This window comes from Pleurodeles waltl, chromosome 1_2 (assembly GCF_031143425.1).
Source record: "Pleurodeles waltl isolate 20211129_DDA chromosome 1_2, aPleWal1.hap1.20221129, whole genome shotgun sequence".
Classification (NCBI taxonomy): Eukaryota; Metazoa; Chordata; class Amphibia; order Caudata; family Salamandridae; genus Pleurodeles; species Pleurodeles waltl.
Window position 1 is genome coordinate 600,724,797 of NC_090437.1, and position 19,192 is coordinate 600,743,988.

The 19,192-nt window shown below is 41.7% G+C and overlaps 1 protein-coding gene across 2 annotated transcripts in view; it reads right to left on the minus strand.

Annotated features, from left to right (window-relative positions):
• Window positions 1–19,192, minus strand: part of INTU (inturned planar cell polarity protein) — a 361,378-nt gene that overhangs the window by 163,481 nt on the left and 178,705 nt on the right. For both annotated transcript variants that reach the window (XM_069242352.1, XM_069242349.1), the window contains exon 4: window positions 17,580–17,783. In XM_069242352.1, the coding sequence (XP_069098453.1) occupies window positions 17,580–17,783 (204 nt within the window). The remainder of the gene's footprint in view (window positions 1–17,579; window positions 17,784–19,192) is intronic.

Genomic DNA, 19,192 nt, shown 5'->3' on the forward strand with positions numbered 1-19,192 from the left:
ACACATAGTGCAGATGAAGGGCCTGTTTTAGAGGAGGACACTGATGTGCCATTAGTGCAGCAACCTGGGGCTGAAAGGTTTCCCGTTAGAAGACCTGAACTCTGGGATGCCCCAAACATGGAGCAGCCAGAGTTGCCTGCCTTTACTGGTCTTCCAGGGTGTAGAGTCAATAGAGAACTTTTTGCCTGTCAATTTCTTTGAGTTATTTGTGGATGACGTGTTTTTGGAAGAGATTGTTGAGCAGACTAATTTGTATGCGGAGCAGTATTTGAGGGACAACGCTGCTAGACTTAGGCCACACTCTAGAGCTACCCAGTGGATTCCCACAAATTTGGAGGAGATGAAAAGGTTTTTGGGGTGGACTCTTTTGATGGGGTTGATAAGGAAGCCGTCAATGGCTTCTTATTGGTCTACTACTCCCTTGATGGCAACAGCTATATTTCCTGCAACCATGAGTCGTAATCGGTATTTGCTTCTTAGGATGCTGCATTTTATTGACAATGCATTAGCCTTGCCACAAGATCACCCTGATTCTGACTGTCTTTTTAAGATTAGGCCTGTCCTTGATCATTTTGTAGATCGGTTTTCAAAGATCTATGTTCCAGGCAAAGAAATAGCTGTGGATGAGTCTTTGGTCCTCTTCAAGGGTCTTTGGTTTTTAGGCAGTACATTCCTAGCAAGAGGGCACGATATGGAATTAAATTGTATATGCTGTCTGAAAGTAGTACAGGATGTGTGTATAACTTCCATGTCTACACTGGTAGGGATTCCAGTATTGACCCCCCTGGTTGTCCTCCTACTTTTGGAGTTGCTGAGAAAATTGTGTGGGAACTTGGTAGAGGACTGTTCAACAAAGGTCACTATTTGTATGTAGATAACTTCTACATTGGAGTGCAGTTGTTCAAGGAATTGTTTAGAGTGGACACTGTTGCTTGTGGCACAATTCGTTGTAACCGAAAAGGCTATCCAAGGGAGCTTGTCTGTAAAAAACTTGAGGGGACAGTGCAGTGCCTTGCGGAATGATGAGCTGCTAGCTTTGAAATTTTCAGACAGGAGGGATGTCTACATGTTAAGTACCATCCATGATGAGAGTACTTCCCCCGTGACTGTTTGGGGCCAGGGTGCTGAAGTGCGCAAACCTGTGTGCATTTTAGATTATAATAAGCACATAGGAGGTGTAGATGGAGTTGATCAAAGGTTGGAACCTTATACTGCTATTCGTAAGTCTTACGTTTGGTATTAGAAGTTAGCTATTCACCTCTTCCACTTAGCAACTTTTAATGCTTTTATTGTGTTTAAGGATAGGTCTCCAAAGTCAAAGATGACATTTGTGAAATTTCAGGAGTCAGTGATAGAGAGCCTTATTGTGGTGGAACAGGCCAGAGTTCCTAGAGAAGCAGTGGTGGAGGATGTGGCTAGATTGAAAGATCGCCACTTTGCTGAGCACATTCCTCCCACACCCAAAAAAGACTTTCCAGCTAAGAAATGTACAGTGTGTTTTCGAAGAGGTATCCGGAGGGAGACTCGAATGTACTGCCCAGATTGTCCTTCAAAGCCTGGGCTGTGTGTGGGTGGTTGTATTAAGAATTACCACACCCAGAAGAATTACTGGGAACAACCATGACTGTAAACTGCCTGTTTTGTATTTTCATGTGTTCAGTTTCATGGTTGGCATTTCTGTCATGTACTTAGTTAGAGCTTTTGTGTTTGTAGTTTTGTAATTATTTCTAATTAGTTAGTGGTTTCTTTGTTTAAAAAAAAAAAAAAAGTGATGCCATTGTGTGTGGAGTGGCGCTTGGCTGAGGGTGTACATAGTGTACATATTGACTTGCTGTTGGCTACTGCAACACACTGCCAGCCAAACACCAGTCCACACACGCCCATCAGCTGGTGCGATTGCTGTATCAGGCATGTGGGCGTATGTAAGTGATGGGCCCTTGAGTGGCGCTGTCTGTCGATGCAAGTGTTGTAATGTGCTGTGGCTGGCGGCGTGAATGGTCTTGTGCACGTCATGTATGAAAGGTGTGTGAATGGACTGTAAAGCGGTTGGTGCCTTGCCGTGGTTACAGCTCACGAGCTGTGAGTCATTGGTTCCGTTTTTTGGCCTTTCAGTTATTAACAGTGCATTTCATTTTTGTGAAATCTCTTGTTAATAAAATTTTATCCACTGAACCATCACCCTCGTGCCAAATCCAACCAGTATGTGTGGTAAAAATGACAAAACCTGCTCCACTGTAGTCAGGCGTCGCAGCACACCTGTGACACGCTAGGTGCCTCGGGTGGGACCCCGATGATGAAGCATGCCACCAACTTAGGTTATGTTAAAAAGACCCCTCACCCACCAACTAAGTGCATTTCTTTTCACAATTTTAGTGTTTGGAACATCACTTAAGTATGTGGACACACCAAAATGATCTATTGCAAAACTACCTGTGTTGGGGGACGGGGGGCACCTATGGTTTTGGTCCCGGGTGCGGTCTTCATCTACGGAAGTCTACCAAACCCAGACATGTTTTAAAAATAGACACCCCCCAAGGAGTCCAAAGAGGTGTGGCTTGCCTGGATCCGCCAACATTTTCTTACCCAGACCCCTCGGCAAACCTCAAAATTTGCATTAAAAAAAACATATTTTCCTTACTTTTCTTTGTAGGATCACCGCTGCCGCACAAATTTCCTACCATCCAGCGTTCTCCTCAGTCCCCAAAGTAAAATGATACCTCACTTGCATGGGACCCCAAAGCAGAGTCAGCCTAAAAGATGTATAAAAGAAAAATATGTGCTTATCAACTCGCTGTGCTATCCCCTCAATCTCTGCAAGTTTTTGTCCTTTTTCTGTTGCAGGTACCTGGCCCACCCCCACAAGTGAGGTACCATTTTTATCGGGAGACTAGGTGGAAGGAAATTTGTGGCTCCTCTCAGATTCCAGAACTTTCTGTCACCAAAATGATAGGAAAAAGTGTTTTTTAGGCACATTTTGAGGTTTGCAAAGGATTCTGGGTAACAGAACCTGGTCAGAGCCCCACAAGTTACCCCATCTTGGATTCCCCTAGGTGTCTAGTTTTCAAAACTGCGCAGGTTTGCTAGGTTTTCCTATGTGCCGGCTGAGCTAGAGGCCAAAATCCACAGCTAGGCATTTTGTAAAAAACACCTCTGTTTTCTGTGAAACAATGTGATGTGTCCACGTTGTGTTTTGGGCCATTTCCTTTCGTGGGCGCTAGGCCTACCCACACAAGTGAGGTACCATTTTTATCGGGAGACACAGGGGAGCGCTGGGTGGAAGGAAATTTGTGGCTCCTCTCAGATTCCAGAACTTTCTGTCACCGAAATGAGAGGAAAAAGTGTTTTTATGGCCAAATTGTGAGGTTTGCAAAGGATTCTGGGTAACAGAACCTGGTCAGAGCCCCACAAGTCACCCCATCTTGGATTCCCCTAGGTGTCTAGTTTTCAAAACTGCGCTGGTTTGCTAGGTTTCCCCAGGTGCCAGCTGAGCTAGAGGCCAAAATCCACAGGTAGGCACTTTGTAAAAAACACCTCTGTTTTCTGTGAAAAAATGTGATGTGCCCGCGTAGTGTTTTGGGGCATTTCCTGTCGCGGATGATAGGCCTATCCACGCAAGTGAGGTACCATTTTTATCGGGAGACGTAGAGGAACACAGAATAGCAAAACAAGTGTTATTGGCCCTTGTCTTTCTCCACATTTTTTCCTTCCAAATGTAAGACAGTGTGTAAAAAAGACGTCTATTTGAGAAATGCCCTGTAATTCACATGCTAGTCGGGGCACCCCGGAATTCAGAGATGTGCAAATAACCACTGCTTCTCAACACCTTATCTTGTGGCCATTTTGGAAGTACAAAGGTTTTCTTGATACCTATTTTTGACTTTTTATATTTCAGCAAATGAATTGCTGTATACCTGGTATAGAATAAAAACCCATTGCAAGGTGCAGCTCATTTATTGGCTCTGGGTACCTAGGGTTCTTGATGAACCTACAAGCTCTATATATCCCCGCAACCAGAAGAGTCCAGCTGACGTAACGGTATACTGCTTTAAAAAATCTGACATCGCAGGAAAAAGTTAAAGTAAAACATGGAGAAAAATGGCTGTTTTTTTTCACCTCAGTTTCAATATTTTATTTATTTCAGCTGTTATTTTCTGTAGGAAACACTTGTAGGATCTACACAAATGACCCCTTGCTGAATTCAGAATGTTGTCTACTTTTCAGAAATGTTTAGCCTTCTGGGATCCAGCATTGGTTTCTCACCCACTTTGGTCACTAACTGGAAGTAGGCTGAAAGCACAAAAAATAGTAAAAATGGGGTATGTCCCAGTAAAATGTCAAAATTGTATTGAAAAATTGGTTTTTCTAATTCAAGTCTGCCTGTTCCTGAAAGCTGGGAAGATGGTGATCTTGCCACCGCAAACCCTTTGTTAATGTCATTTTCAGGGAAAAAAAACACGAGCCGCCTTCTGCTGCCCTTTTTCCCCATTGTTTTGAAAAAAACAAAATGTTCACTGTATTTTGGCTAATTTCTTGGTCTCCTTCAGGGGAACCCACAAAGTCTGGGTACCTCTAGAATCCCTAGGATGTTGGAAAAAAAAGGACACAAATTTGGCATAGGTAGCTTATGTGAACAACAAGTTATGAGGGCCTAAGCGTGAACTGCCCCAAATAGCCAAAAAAAGGCTCGGCACAGGAGGGGAAAAGGCCTGACAGCGAAGGGGTTAAATTAAATGTCAAGAAACTGTAAAATTGGAGTTGGACGTGTAAAAGTTTAGAAACATTTAATCTGATTAATATAATGATCAAATAAGCACTAGTGGCAAAAACAAAATGAGCAACAAAGCGGTGATAAACATGCAGAAGTAAGGGTTTTCAATATTGAAGGGATTCAAAGGCAAAAATCCAAACAAGATGATTTTACACAAATCGATTAAATATGAGAACACTTGAAGATTCAAGTCCAACCCAAACTGCACTTTTGTCTAAAAGACTCAAGTATCATCAAAACAAATAGATCTCACCTTTTGGACCGATTGGCTTTGTCAATGTCTTTTGGTGATGCATCAGCAAAAAAAAATTATCGAGATGCTGTGCAGCATCGGACAAAAAAAAAAGGCACAATGATTTCATAGTTACGTACATGTGTGATGCTGTATAGGCATGCATGCATCATCACCAGCAAGTGTGTGCATGCATCAGCACAAACTGAGCTCCACTTTTAAATCATTTCCTTATTATTTCTTATTTTGTTATTTTGTTATTTTAATTAATGCAGTTTTAAGTGTGAACGTGATCCGGAGGTATCGAATTCCTTTGCAGAAAAATATTAAACTTTACAGAGCAAGATATAAATAATTAGGGTGCATGCAAAGTAACGTGTTAGGTTACACACAGATTACATATGTAAATCACATTGATACAGCAGGTGCTCATCTAGATACTAGTAAAAATACAGTGAAAACCTTGATATCCAACTTGAGTAAGAAGGAAGTAGGACATTGTGAGAAAAGGGGAAGCAAGTGGCGGGTAAACATGAGAAGCGGAGCGATCCAGGTGTGCGGAAGGTCCAGGACACAATAATTAATTGCGACTGAAGGAGAGGTGGGAACATGAGAAGAGACGTGAGAAAAATTGACTAGAAGGGTAACCTAAGATCAGGCTATCTTAAGAGCAAACTGAACGTGTCTTTGTTAAAGAAGTAGTTTCATCCCCCCTTTGAAGGTGTCTAATGAGGGAGAATCCAAGCTTCCAATTGCATTGCCAGGAAAAAATCCTTGCCGTTGTATGTGACTTTTGAAGACGAGGGGGTGTAGTAGTACCGTTCTGATAACCGCAAAGCAATCTGTCCCCACCTGATGTTTGTAATTTAGAGCAGAGTTAGCAGGGGAAGCAAGAGTGAGAGTTTGGGCTTCCCGAGGAAATTATTGCAGTGTAGAAAAAACCGGAAAGAGATGGTCACATTTTTTCATCCTTGAAAGACAGAATGCAACAGCATGGTCAATAAGCTCTCCACACCAACTGCCTTACACTCCATCCTTTCCATCACATTTGATAATCCCCTAGCATTTCATCCAGAATTAATACACCCTGGATCCTTTTCTCTATCTGAAAGGAATATTTTCATAAATTGTATGCAATGCGTGCCTTCATCTGTCAAGGACCTAACCAAGGGCATTATCAGAACTAATTATCTGACCTGTATTGCATAGAGACAAAAGTAATTTTGCCACAAAGTGTCCAACTTTGTCACTATTGAATTGGCAGCATTATTGCCTAGAAAAATATTATTCTAGCTATATTTTTGTTCATCTAGTTTATTAAAAGTCTAAGGGCAGCAGCTGTCTTCTCCATGTGTTTCCAACAGAAAAAACTGCCTCATTTCTCTTCACCAATACACACCTCATTTGTTTAATCATTAATGATAGTGGCAATAAGGACAGCACCATCATTGAGTATTGTTGCCTACTTTTTACCTTGTGTTACTAGAGATGGTTCTTAGATCCATTCATAACACTCCACTAATTTATTCTTTAAGAGTTAACACATTTCACTTTTTTGAGTACCCTGGAGGCTTGCATGGATGTCTAGTATCAAACTGGCACTCTATTCCACTAGATATCAGAAGTCCATGGCTAACACAGCTCCCCCAGTTTTTGCTACCTTTTAAATTATTTCCATTCTTTGGGCAACGTCTTGTAGACAAGGGCTGGCCGTGCCATTCTGCCACACTGTAGCAAGGGTAGCCATGATCCCATAGTCCCATTCAAATTGCCAACATAGGGCTGTTTAAACAAGGTTGATACTGGCTCTCAGTCCGCCCTGTTCTGTACTTAAAAAAAAGAAAAAGCATCTCCTCTCAATAAAACATCCTTTTTAGGACGAGCACAGCAGAGCGCAAGAGCTGCTTTTCTCAACATGCTGTAATCTCTTCTATGGTCCTCAACCACGCACATCTCACGCCCATCACTTTTATTCGTTACTGGGTCTGCCTTTCAACAATTCCCTAATGTTGTTGGTAAATGCTTTACATTTTTCCTGTCTTGAGGCTGTTTTGTTACTGACTTACAGACTGACCAGGTTACATGGGTTACTGCACGATTTGCAAGATACCTTAGTGAAGCATGTTAGTTTTTCTTTTGCCTCGCTTATTCGCTCATGGCGGTGTGTTGTTTTAGTCTTCCTTGGTTTTGGGCATCTTGCTGTTTCTTTGCTATGTCTGCGGGGCTTTTTTATTTTTTTCTGCAGTTTTATATAGCGCAAACTCGATACAAAGGTACTACAGCACTTTACATGAGCACCGGTTACATAATAAAAGAACACATTCACTTTTGGTAGAAAGGGGAGATTAAGCGATTTGCCCAGAATCACAGGATGTGGAGCCAGCGCCGAGACTCAAACCGTGTTCCCCAGCTCCAAAGTTGGTACGCTCAGGCCTATACGCCATACCCTCTCCCCTAGGGTTCTTTTACTGGTGCATATTGGGGCAGTCTGGGAATAACTTTTTTTTTTTTTATATAGAGCCTGGTAATACAGGTTCTGCAATTTCATACCACTGCAAAACAGGTGCCATTCTCAACAAAATCACTATAATTGATTTGCAGTTAAGATGCATCTTCTGTTATTCTCTTTGTATACAGCCAGTGTTTCTAAAAGTTGGCTGGTATTGCCAATCTAGAAGAATAATTCCTTTAAATGTTTAACAGAGAAATATATGGCTGTCCCCTTTTCTTTGCTCCTAACTCTTATGACCCACTCATTCTCTGGGTTAAATGCCATGAAGGTGCCTATTTGTGGTTTGTTTGGTGCTATAAACTTTTAGGTAAACACACTAGAAACTGTTGCATCTCTAGGATATCACAGCCAGTCCGTAGGAATGAGGGAAAAACACTCCCAAGATTGCGGTCTTGTTATGTCCTCTCTCCTGCAGCGACAGGCCTGGGAGGGTTGCTGTGGCTGTGCGATTTTGCAAATGATTGATGCTAGTGGAACTGGAGGTGGACCAGTCATATTAGGCCGGGTATCTGGAATGTCAGTTCAGGCAGTATAATTTCCCAAGGCATTACCGACTCAGTGAATGGTGGAGCTAGAAGAGGCTGCATCATCAGATTGGCCGCCTAATGATAGGGCTCTGGAAAGTCAGGAAGGGCAGAAAGGACTACTCTATTTTTGATGGAATTCCCATCACCACCCTCCACTACTTCAGGATCGAAATTTGTTCAACTGTTACTACATGAAGAAGAGCGTTAGATCGCTCTCTGACATTACTTTTTAGTATACATTTTACAGTCAGAAAATGCAGAAAACTTTTACTATCTTCGAGAACCAGAAAGTAATCTCCCCCATATGAGGTAACTAAGCACTGACAGGAATTAAGGTGTACAAGTCAACAGCTGCTACTAGAACATGCTAGGATCTTCAAAGATAAAAGTTCTTTCACTGGGCACTATAACATTTAGCCTCTAAGCAAGGATAACGAGAGGAAGGAAAGAATGGGGATGCAAACTATACTTGGACAAGAAATGTTACCAAAAATAGTTATGACAACCAACTTGCTGAAAAACGTGTAAGAGACTTTTGCTACCCGACCTTCGCAGTATCAATATGCATAGGTAAAAGAAAGGGTGCATGCACTTAAATGAAACTTTCAGACTGCAATAAGGCCTCCAATTTCTTTAGAATATCTGACTCGAGGTGAACTATAAGTGTTAATTCTAAAAACGTTTGCTTTCTGAAAGGAGGCCCGATTGCCTTTGCCAGTACTCATTTTGTACATCCTTTGATACAAGTACAAGTTGTATTAGCTCTCGAAAACTTCCCATCTATTCATGTATAGCTAAGTAGCAGACAGCTGGCCTTTCTTGCGGTGGGGGGAAAACGCTGCTTACGGTCATTTGCTCTTGGGCTTGAAAATTTAATTTAGTTGTGCGAATCAGCTTATGTTTGTCTGTTGTCCTTTGGCAGTAACCTTGTTGCATACTAATGCTGCTGTGTTGAAAGCTGGAGATTAGCAAGCATTCCTGAGATGGTATTTCTTAAGCACACTGTAAACAAGTGAAGTGCATGAATTTGGAAATAGGGTAACATAAAACCGCAGAAAATAATATTTTTTTGGTTTTGTTAAAACAAAACATGGCTTGCTTGAGCTAGTAAAGTGTCTTAAATTCAAGTGGCCCTTTACATTCATATTTGTTTGTTCTTTTTCCTCGGGGCTTGCAGCTTTCGCAGTTGGTGCTGTGGTTATGGCACGGAACCACATTGAGGAATGTGATTTGATACATAAAGTGCTGAAAGTTTCTGAGGGGTGTCGGGGTCTGATGTGAAGGTCTATGAATCTGTTCTGCTTTTCTGTGCATGGGAAAGCAGAACACTTTCCCATCACGACAGGGTAGGGATTTCTATTTGCAGAGCATGAAAAGGCGCTTTTCAGTTCTACTGCTGCCCTCTAATAGGAAAGGCTTTTTCTTTGTACAGGGGATAGACGCAGGAAACCCTTGATGCTAACACGTATTTCAAAACAGAGCTAATTAAATTCAGATTTGAACAGCACAGCTTTCCACTTCCATTAGTAGTCAGACTAGAAATTCCTTTAATCTGAAGGAATTGAGAATTTCCCAAGAAATCTTTGGCAGTGGTGTGACCTGTTTTGTGATAAGTGCTGGAAAGGGTGAGGTTCGGGGGACATTTGTCTCTCAGGAGGAAGGTTGAGTCATAGGCATTTGTTACTATTTGTGCACAGAATGGCTACATTCTCTCCCGTTTGCACGCATGTCAGTCATTGGATTCATTAAGTTAAACAGCCGTTTTCTTTCTGTATCCCAAAATCTCGACTGTTGCCGTTGAGTGCTAACTTTGCAGGTCTTCAAGCCCGTGGGACTTGGTCAATTCCAAAACTCCTGTGCATTCAGAGTAATCAGTGCCTTTGCATAAACTTCAGTACGGTTCGGTTAGAACACTTCTGGTCTTTGCGTTTTTACTACTTGCTTTATGTTTAAGCACGCGCGACCTCGTATGTAAACTGGACCATCACTTTTATAATACACACATATATATGGATGGCTAGATGAGTGTGTGTGTGTGTGTATACTTTTATGTTTGCAGCACAGTACATGAAATTTACCATATACAAAATCACAAAGCTGGACTTTTTTAGACAAGCGAAGATGCACTACCGGTATAGCAGTGGTTTCAACCTTTGGACCCCCACTTAATTATTACTGGAACTCCGAGACCCCCAATGAATCACTATTGGAATACAGGGACCCTACTGAGTCATTATTTGAAACAGGAGATCCCAACCTAAGCATTTTCGATAATTTGACCTGCAGAACAATATGCAAAAACTACAGAAACAAGCATTTGTCAGACAAATACACAAAACATTTAATCATTTATTTAATTCACAAATATAAAAAAATAAAAATAACAATTTTAATGGTCAGGTTGGACCTTTTCTAAATTTAATTGAGGCCACTAGTCGTCCATACGACATTGGTTGATGCACTTGCACTGCTTCCACTAAACAAAATGAGGACTCTAACTTTAGAGTCTGATTACTATCTTGGCAAATGGAGTAATCTGTCACAAATGTGATGGATATTCTGTGAGCCACATTACAATCTCCATAGAGTAATGGAATCTTACTAAAGCGGACGGGATATCCGTCACATTTGTGACGAAGTAATCCCATCAGCCAAGATCGTAATCAGTCCCTTAAATTTTTAAATTGCTTCAAATTTAGAGAACATTTTAAAATGTTTAGATTTTTAAAATGTGTACCCTTTATTAATCTATTAATATAATTCAATTTTCTAAGCAGTTGCAGACCCCCTGAGTAGGCTTCATCGACCCCCCAAGGGTCCAGGACCACAGGTTGGCAACCACTGCTGTATGATGTATGAAAAAAAGAGTGATGAAAGAAGTACATGGTGTTTATTGAATTTCAGTTTTCTACAGTTGCTCTTAAATTCAAATCTTTACAGTGGGAGAGCAATACTTATATCAGAGGTGTTTCTAGCAAGGAGGCCAATTAAAAATGAGAAATTACTTATTACACCATGATTGATTAGTTCTGGAAGTAGATGCAATCACATCACTGTTAAACAGGGTGTATCAGATGTGACAATTTTCAAGCTGAAGAATTACAAATCATTTTCTGAAGAAATTGTCGTGCTAGAGAGAGAGAGACAAGGTGGCTCTTATGCTTACCATTCTTTGCTACTTCCAGTGGCAGCAATAGCATCATCTGCTGCCTGTTAAACCTCTTATTTCTTTATGGCTTGCCTTTAAGTTGTCCCCTGCTTTATATGTCATATCACCCTGAATGCTCAGCCTTAGATTTACAAAGATTAATCTTGTTACTTTACCATGCATTAAACAACAGAAGGCTATTACATTGATTATATTACATAATTAATGTAGCTTTTATGGTTACTTTGAATGTTATAGGCCGTAGCTTAGGCTCTGGGTTATAAACGTGGTTCAGGGATGTTGACAATGGGTATAGGCTGAGGCGGAAGGGCTATAATGCTATATTAGAATAAGTATATTTCTTTAATTATCTTACGCTGCACTGAATCAAAGAAGATCACTTAGATTGTTTTACTCTACATTGGATTACAGAGGCAGATTTCTTCAATTGCTTTTGTTTTCATTACATTAAAAAAGGAGGCTTCTTGGATTACTTTACTATGCGTTAGAACAACATTATTATGTTGTGACTGCAGAAGGCAATTCATCCAATTGCTTTAGCCTTTGCTGGGTCACACAATAAGATCCCTTTGATTGCTTTACGTTGCATTACATTATAGAAGGTAAATGCTTGCATGTCCTCCCTTTGCATTAACTCACGCTGCATTTATTTAATCCTGCTGTTGATTTCAGAATGGTGTTCTTCCTACTACATTAGCATGCACTTTACTACAGAAAATAATCCAAATAAATGCAGCTATTGCAGGATTATATACAGAAAACATATTCACTGCTTTTCCTCCATCGCGCTATAGAAAGACTTTTTTACCATGCATATTGCTGAAGATTACAATAATAACTTCTACATGTATTAGGTGACAGACATTGCAGACTTACCCTGCTTCTAACTACAGAAAACGAATATTATAATAATTTCACCTAACATTAGAAAACAGATTGATTCTGTTTACTTTACTCTTGTAGTGTATTAGAACACAGAAGCAGACAGGTCTGACAACTTTATCCTTAAAAGTTTAAGGACGTTGATTAGTCTGTTTCTGTGTACCTTTCTATAATACAGAACATTATTTTAATTGCTTTATTCTGTGTTGAATACAGACAATAAGGCCTGGGATAACTTAATCGTGCTTTAGATTAAAGGTGATTGCTCAAATTACAATACCTTTTACAATATTAGTCCAGGAGAATATAGATTGCTTTCACTTCATTAAATCAGAGAAGGAGAGTATGCAAATTGCTTTACCCTGCATTAGATACAACACTCTATAATACTTTACCCTCTTTGCTTGGCAGTAGATTGGAATGTAGAATAAGACAATTTTGAGAGTGTTACCCAGCATTACATCACAAGAGATTACTCTGATTAATTTACCTTGCATTACTTTACCCATTACTGGTTACAAAAGCTTACTTTGATTGCTGTACAACGAATCAGGTTACAGATCGTTATTACCCTCACTGCTTTTGTTGGAAGCTGGCCTGGTGTGTGCTGGGTGCCTATGGTACTTGCACCTTATACCTGGTCCAGGGTTTCCCTATTAATGAAGTGTAGGCAGTGTCTAGAAGCCAGGCTCTCTAGAGGTAGCTGTGGAGGAGCAGCCAAGGCTTAGCTTGGAAAGCTCATGCAATACCACTGTAGTAACACAGCACTTAAACACATGAAAGAAAACACTCAGGCCCTTATTGCGAGTGCGGCGGTCGGACCACTGCCAAAGTGGCAGTTTAACCTCCACATTACGATTGTGGCAAAAGTGGCACAGTCGGACAGCTGGCACTGCCACTTTCAGGCCGGCCGACCGCCTGGTGGGAACCGTCATGGAAAGGCTGGCAGAGATAGGGTGCCGGTGTCCCCATCGGGGCTCCTGCACTGTCCATGCCAAGTGCTGATTTACAAGCAGTGAAAAGCGCAACAGGTGCCGTCACATCAGATGCACTGCATCGATTACGAGCCGGCATCAATGTTGTGGTGAGTTTCCTGCTGGCCCAGCAGCAAACTCGTAATAGGGCTAGTGGGCGGAAGAACGAAGTGGCGGTCTTCCAACCCAAAGAGTTTGGCGGGCGGTCTCTGCGGCCCGCCAAACTCATGAGGCCCTCAGTGTTACAAAAATAAAGGGACTTTATTTTACTGACACCATTACCAAAAGTACTAGAAAGGCAACTCTCCAATAGGAGGTAAGTAAACACACTAAGTGTGTTCACTATTAAACAGAAATAGGCATAAATAGCAATAGAAAACAGTGTAATAGCAATAGATAATAGTGACCCTAGGGGGAGCCCATACCATATACTAAAAAACAAAATGGAATGTGAATGCAGGACCCCCACCCAAGTAAGTGGAATCTGTAGAGGGGAGCTGGAGGAACTAGGAACCCCAAAAAGTACCACAGTGACACACTACCCCCCACCCTAGTAAGAAAGGAGTAAGTTATTGGGTTTTTCCAATAGCCACTACACACCAGTCTGTGGTTGCAGGAGTTGGTTGACGGTAGGACGAACACGATCAGAAATGCAGCCCTAGAGTCGGTGAAGAGTTCCTGGAGGATGCAGTCAACGTCCCACACCGGATGGAAGACTGCAGTCTGTATGTGGCATGGAAAAGCCACCAACAAGCCTTGGCAAAGGCAAGAGTCACAGTAGACGAAAAGTGGAGCTGCCGGGGACAGCAAGTTCCAGGAGGACTTAACCCATGGAGGAGATTCCCAGGGCGCCCTCAGCAATGCAGAGAGTCCACAGAAGAAAAAGCAGCCCCCACAGAGGACCCACTGGAAGAGGATCCAGGAGTTGCAGAGGAGCCTACGCAGCACAACTGAAGAAGGGTCCTACGCCGCAGAAGAAGCACACAGAGGGCTGTGCGTTGCAGGGAAGAGTGCTGGGGGCTGGGACTACAAGGAGCCTGAAGATCCCTTAGAGGAGACGCCAAAAAGCCCTGGTAGCTGCAAGAGACATGGTGCATGGGGATACTGTCCTGCGGGGGAAGGCAAGGTCTTACCTTCATCAAAGCTGGAGAGATGGCAGAGAGGACCAAGGTGACCACTCCAGACCACCACTCGTGTTGCAGGATCCACGCAGTTCAGGATGAGAGGAGATCCACACAACCGGTCGTCGTTGCTGTTGGTGCCTGCGGATGCAGGGGAGTGACTCCTTCACTCCAAGGGAGATTCCTTCTTTCTTCTAGTGTAGACTGAAGACTTGCCAAGCTCAGAGGATGCACAGCTGGGGATATGTTGCAGAAGCTAGAAGGAGTCGTAGAAGCAATGCTGCAGGGCGAAGTTGTCTCTGGAGCTGCAGATTGTAGCTTCCAGTGAAGTCCTGTTGCGTTTCCAGTGGCCAGAAGTCAAAGTAGACATTGCAGAGGAGTCCTGCTGGAATCTTGCAAGTCGAATCTGAAGACCCACCCAAGAGGGAGACTCTAAATAGCTGTGGAAGGGATATTGGTCACCTAGCCAGGTGACCACCTTTTAGGTGGGGGCTCGGACATCACCAGCTTGACCTGGCCACTCAGATGCTCCCAGAGGCTTCTACCCACCGTGGATCAAGATGGCAGAATCAAGGGACCCTCTGGAGACGCTTCGGGTCCCCACCCTTGGGGGGTGGGGGAGGTGGGGCTGGCGGTGGACAGGGGAGTGGTCACTCATTGTCCAGTTTCACGCCAGAGCTGGGACTGGAGGTCCCTCAACTGGTGCAGACTGGTTTATGTAAGGAAGGCACCAAATGTGCTCTTCAAAGCATACCAGTGGCTTGGGGAGGCTACCTTCCTAAGCCATGTAACACCTATTTCCAAAGGGAGAGGGTCTTGCCTCCCTCTCCAAAAAGAAATCCATTGGCCTGCCTTCCTGGGCTTGAGCTGTTGAAGAAGTAGGAAGGCAGAAAACCATCAATACTTCCAATACTGGCAACAGTATTGGGGTATGGTTCCGACATGTTTGAAACCAAACATGCCTAGGTTCGGAGTTACCAATTATGTAGCTGGAAATAGGTAGTGACCTATGTCCAGTAGACACGTAAAATGGTGTCCCCGCACTCACGAAGTCCATGAAAATGGAGCTGGAGTTTGTGGGGGCACCTCTGTTCATGCAAGGGTACCATCATACATAGGTACTTGCACCCTGCCCTCTGGGCTAAGAGGGCCTACCATAGGGGAGATTTGCAGTGACCTATAGTGAAAATGGTGCATGCACCTTTTCACGCAGGCTGCAATGACAGGCCTTCAGATACACTTTGCATGGCCTCCCTATGGGTGGCATAATCCATTCTGCAGCCCATGGGGGACTCCTGGTGCCCCAATGCCCTGGGTAGGATATACTAGGGACTTATATGGGGGCACCAGTATGCCAAATGTGGGATGTGTGTGTGGTCCAAGCAAACAACTTTAAAGGGAGAGAGCATAATCACTAGGGTCCTGGTTAGCAGGATGCCAGTGAACACAGTCAAAACATACTGACAACAGGCAAAAAGTGGGGGTAACCATGCCAGAAAGAGGGTACTTTCTTACAACTTTATTCTAACTTTCATAAAAGAAAGCACTTATAATGTAGCAGTCTATCATTTCAAGTCTCTGTAAGTAACAGGTGTTATTGTTCCCAACTTACTGGTACTCATATCAACCTGAAAGAAATGAAAAGCTGAGCTGCACTTTCAGGGATAGAAATACTTGACCTTTTACAGACTGGTGGCTGGTTAACCCATTGAAAGAGATATCCAATGGGAAAAGGACAAACAAAAGTTATGGGTGGTGTGAGATAAACAAGTGAGAAACATCTCACTCTGTGTCTATGAATAGTTGACATAAAGTATTTGTCATTTTGAAGGAGAAGCCATGGTTTTAACATTGGAATAATTAACCTTTTTGGTCCTGGCATCTCTTCTTGAAGAACAATTTTTTTCAGCCCTCAGCATCAAGACAGTGAAAGGAGAACTAAGTGAGGATATGTTTGATGGGAGCCTAATATTAAATAAATCTGATTAGAGATTTTGAACAAATAAAAACTGGAATACTAAATAGTGGTCTAACTTTGGTAGGGAAGCATTCAAATTTTCTCCCATCCCTGTGTGCTTGGTGATATTATTGTTAGGAAGCAAGCCCTCCAATTTGCCACTTGTAATACTAGACAAAATTCCTCTGCTATCACCACTCATGACGACAATGATGAAAGCCAACTTTGAAAGGTGGATTTCCAATCTCCCAATACGTTACATCATAGATGTGTTTTATTATTTATTAATTATGTCCTGTTGCCAACTTGATACTGATGGCTGGTTTACTTGTATTTTTCAGTTTGGGTTTCAACCCAGACATGTAACAAACTGCACTTCTTCATGTCAGGTTGAGACATTCTAGCACATTCAGCTCTGACAGAGGCCCTCATCCCTTCCTCTCCCTCATGGACCTGTAAGCTGCGTATAGGACATTGGAGCACAACCTCTTGAGAACACACTCCTCAACTGTATTGGAGGTTCATGCGGAAGTGCAGAATTGGTTCAAGAATTTCCTCCACAGATATTCCCATCATATCCAATTGTGCACCTTCTTGATCAGTCAGTGTTCCCACTTTTCATGCTGAGATCCACAGGCTTCTGTCTTCCTCCACTTTTTTTTATTTTATTTTTTTACCATTGACCTTTGTCCTACTCTTCTTTATGATCTCACATTAGTTTGGCAAATCAAACAATAAGCACCCTCTTGAAGTCCAGTCTGTCCGGACTACACAAATTATTTTAAAATTCTGCAAAAAACAAAGAATGGGTAACTTGCGTGTCAGGCAACTGCAACTCCACTGATGCCCAAAACACCCAAAACATCAACTTAATTTCTTTATCTTTATCTTTTAGGCAAAGCACGCTTTTGTGGCCCGGAATGATCTGGATTGCTTACATGAGGAGCTTTCTGATTCAGCATGCTTTTAAGAGGAAAATCCTAGATCTTTGGGGTATCAGGGACCTGACCCATCCTCTGAGAAACTCTCAGAAATTAAGACAACCAGCTTCTTTTTCACAAGACAGCAATCAGAACTTTTACAAAGGTCTTCTCTTTGGCTAACTAGTGGAGTGGTTTGATGTTTAGAAGATCAATATGAAAAGAATGCTAGGTCTGTCATCAGCACTTACAATATTACAATAATATTGTCTAGCCATGAAAAACAAAACCTGGTAAAAAAAATAAAAAATAACATAACACCTACACAAGGACAAAACAGTTACATTGACTGCAAACCAAACTTACATTGAGCGCTATCCAAATGTTCTTAGTAGGCATGCTAGAACTCTGTCTGCTTCAGAGCACATGTAGTTAAATGACAGAAAGCAGATAGCACATTTCACAGATCAGCACTGATGCTGTGGCCAAAATCAAAATCCTGTTGTTAAATACTCACCTCTTCTTTTGATATTTCAGAATCCAGTTTCAAGGTAAGAAACATAGCAATATGAGGTATTCCTTGGATTGCAAGCTGGAGGTCAGAATTATCTTCTCCCCATAGAAGTTTAATCAGGTTGTTCATGCTTGGAGGTGCCTGCTTGTACTTAAATTGTGAACCTCCATCTGGCTCTAAGAATGATGTCTCAAAAGTAAGCTTCAGCTGTAAATAAACAGATTTAAAAAAATGTATGATTTACAATTACATATTTACACTACTTTTAAGGCAACTATCTCCCCTAAATACACACATAAACTCAAATGGAGAAGAAAGGTATATGGGAAAACTGTGGAGTTTATCTGTTAACAGTTAGTCTGGACACCAGAAGTATCAGAAAGATGTTCAAGGGATTCAGGCAATCTGTCTGCAAGCTTAGGAAAATAATATATTTTCTTAGAGGGACTCAGGAAGCAAAATGTATTTTTTTAACCCAAGATGTAGGAAGTTGTAAATGCACTGTAATACCATTTAGTAAACTTACTTTGTTTTTGGACCGCTCCAAACAACCATGCTTTTAGCTTATTTCTTTACTGAAAACAACAGAGACATTATTGGCACACATCGCATCAGGAGAGTTCCCTCTCTTTGTGGCATGATGCTAAAATTAAAGTACACAAAAGATGCTCAAGGCCTACATCATTCGACTTGGTGATATTTCTCTGCAAATTGTGGTCATTATTTTCTAAGACATCTTTTGTGTGTGTGAAGTCAGAATCAAAAAAGTGGTTTAGTATGCTTATTTATAGTACTCTTGGACTGTACTGTGATGCTTAACAAATCTCAAGGTATGCGTCACTCATTTTTAGAGCAATGCTTAGCGTACTTTTAGGAAGATGCAATGTGGATGTGTTTGGAATCAGCAATTATAACCGCCTTACGAAAGATATAGTACTATAGCAAACTCATGCTAGACATATAAAGGATCTTTTCAATTTCCAGTTACTCACATGTTGAACTGAGCACTGGAAACATCAAAAGATCTAGCCTTGCTGTCTGGCACCAGTATGACATTTTACGTGTTTTTAATTAATAGGTGTGGAATTCCTATAGCCCAATGCCCAGTACTGTTTGGGGTCAAGGACAACAAGTTTTCATGTTTATTTTATCCATGGGACAAGTGGGCCCAATCCCATGCAGCACAAACATTTTGGCTGTCAGTTTACAGGGAAGGGAACTGTCTGCCGTTGAGGTCATATTTGTGTTCATATAATAATACTGTTCGAATCTGTATTGATGGTTCATTATTGCAAAGCCTTTATTAATAGGGTGAGTAATCTAAATAAATGTTGTAGTGTTACACTGCACTACTGACAGTGGTTCTAGTAAAAAAAAAAAAAAAAACAAGTGTGTACACACGTTCAAAAGGTTTAACAATATGAGGCTACGTGTAATGCTCCTAAAATGCTCTAACTAGATGCAAATGTTTGCAGAAGCTTTTAAGCAAGATTGTGGATTCTTTGCTTTCAAAATAAAATGTTCAGAAACAAATGCAAGTAGGAAAAAATGTTGCTAAATTAGTAAAAAATTGTAAGTACTATTTCATTGAAGCATCCTTTAGTAAACTTTGTTGA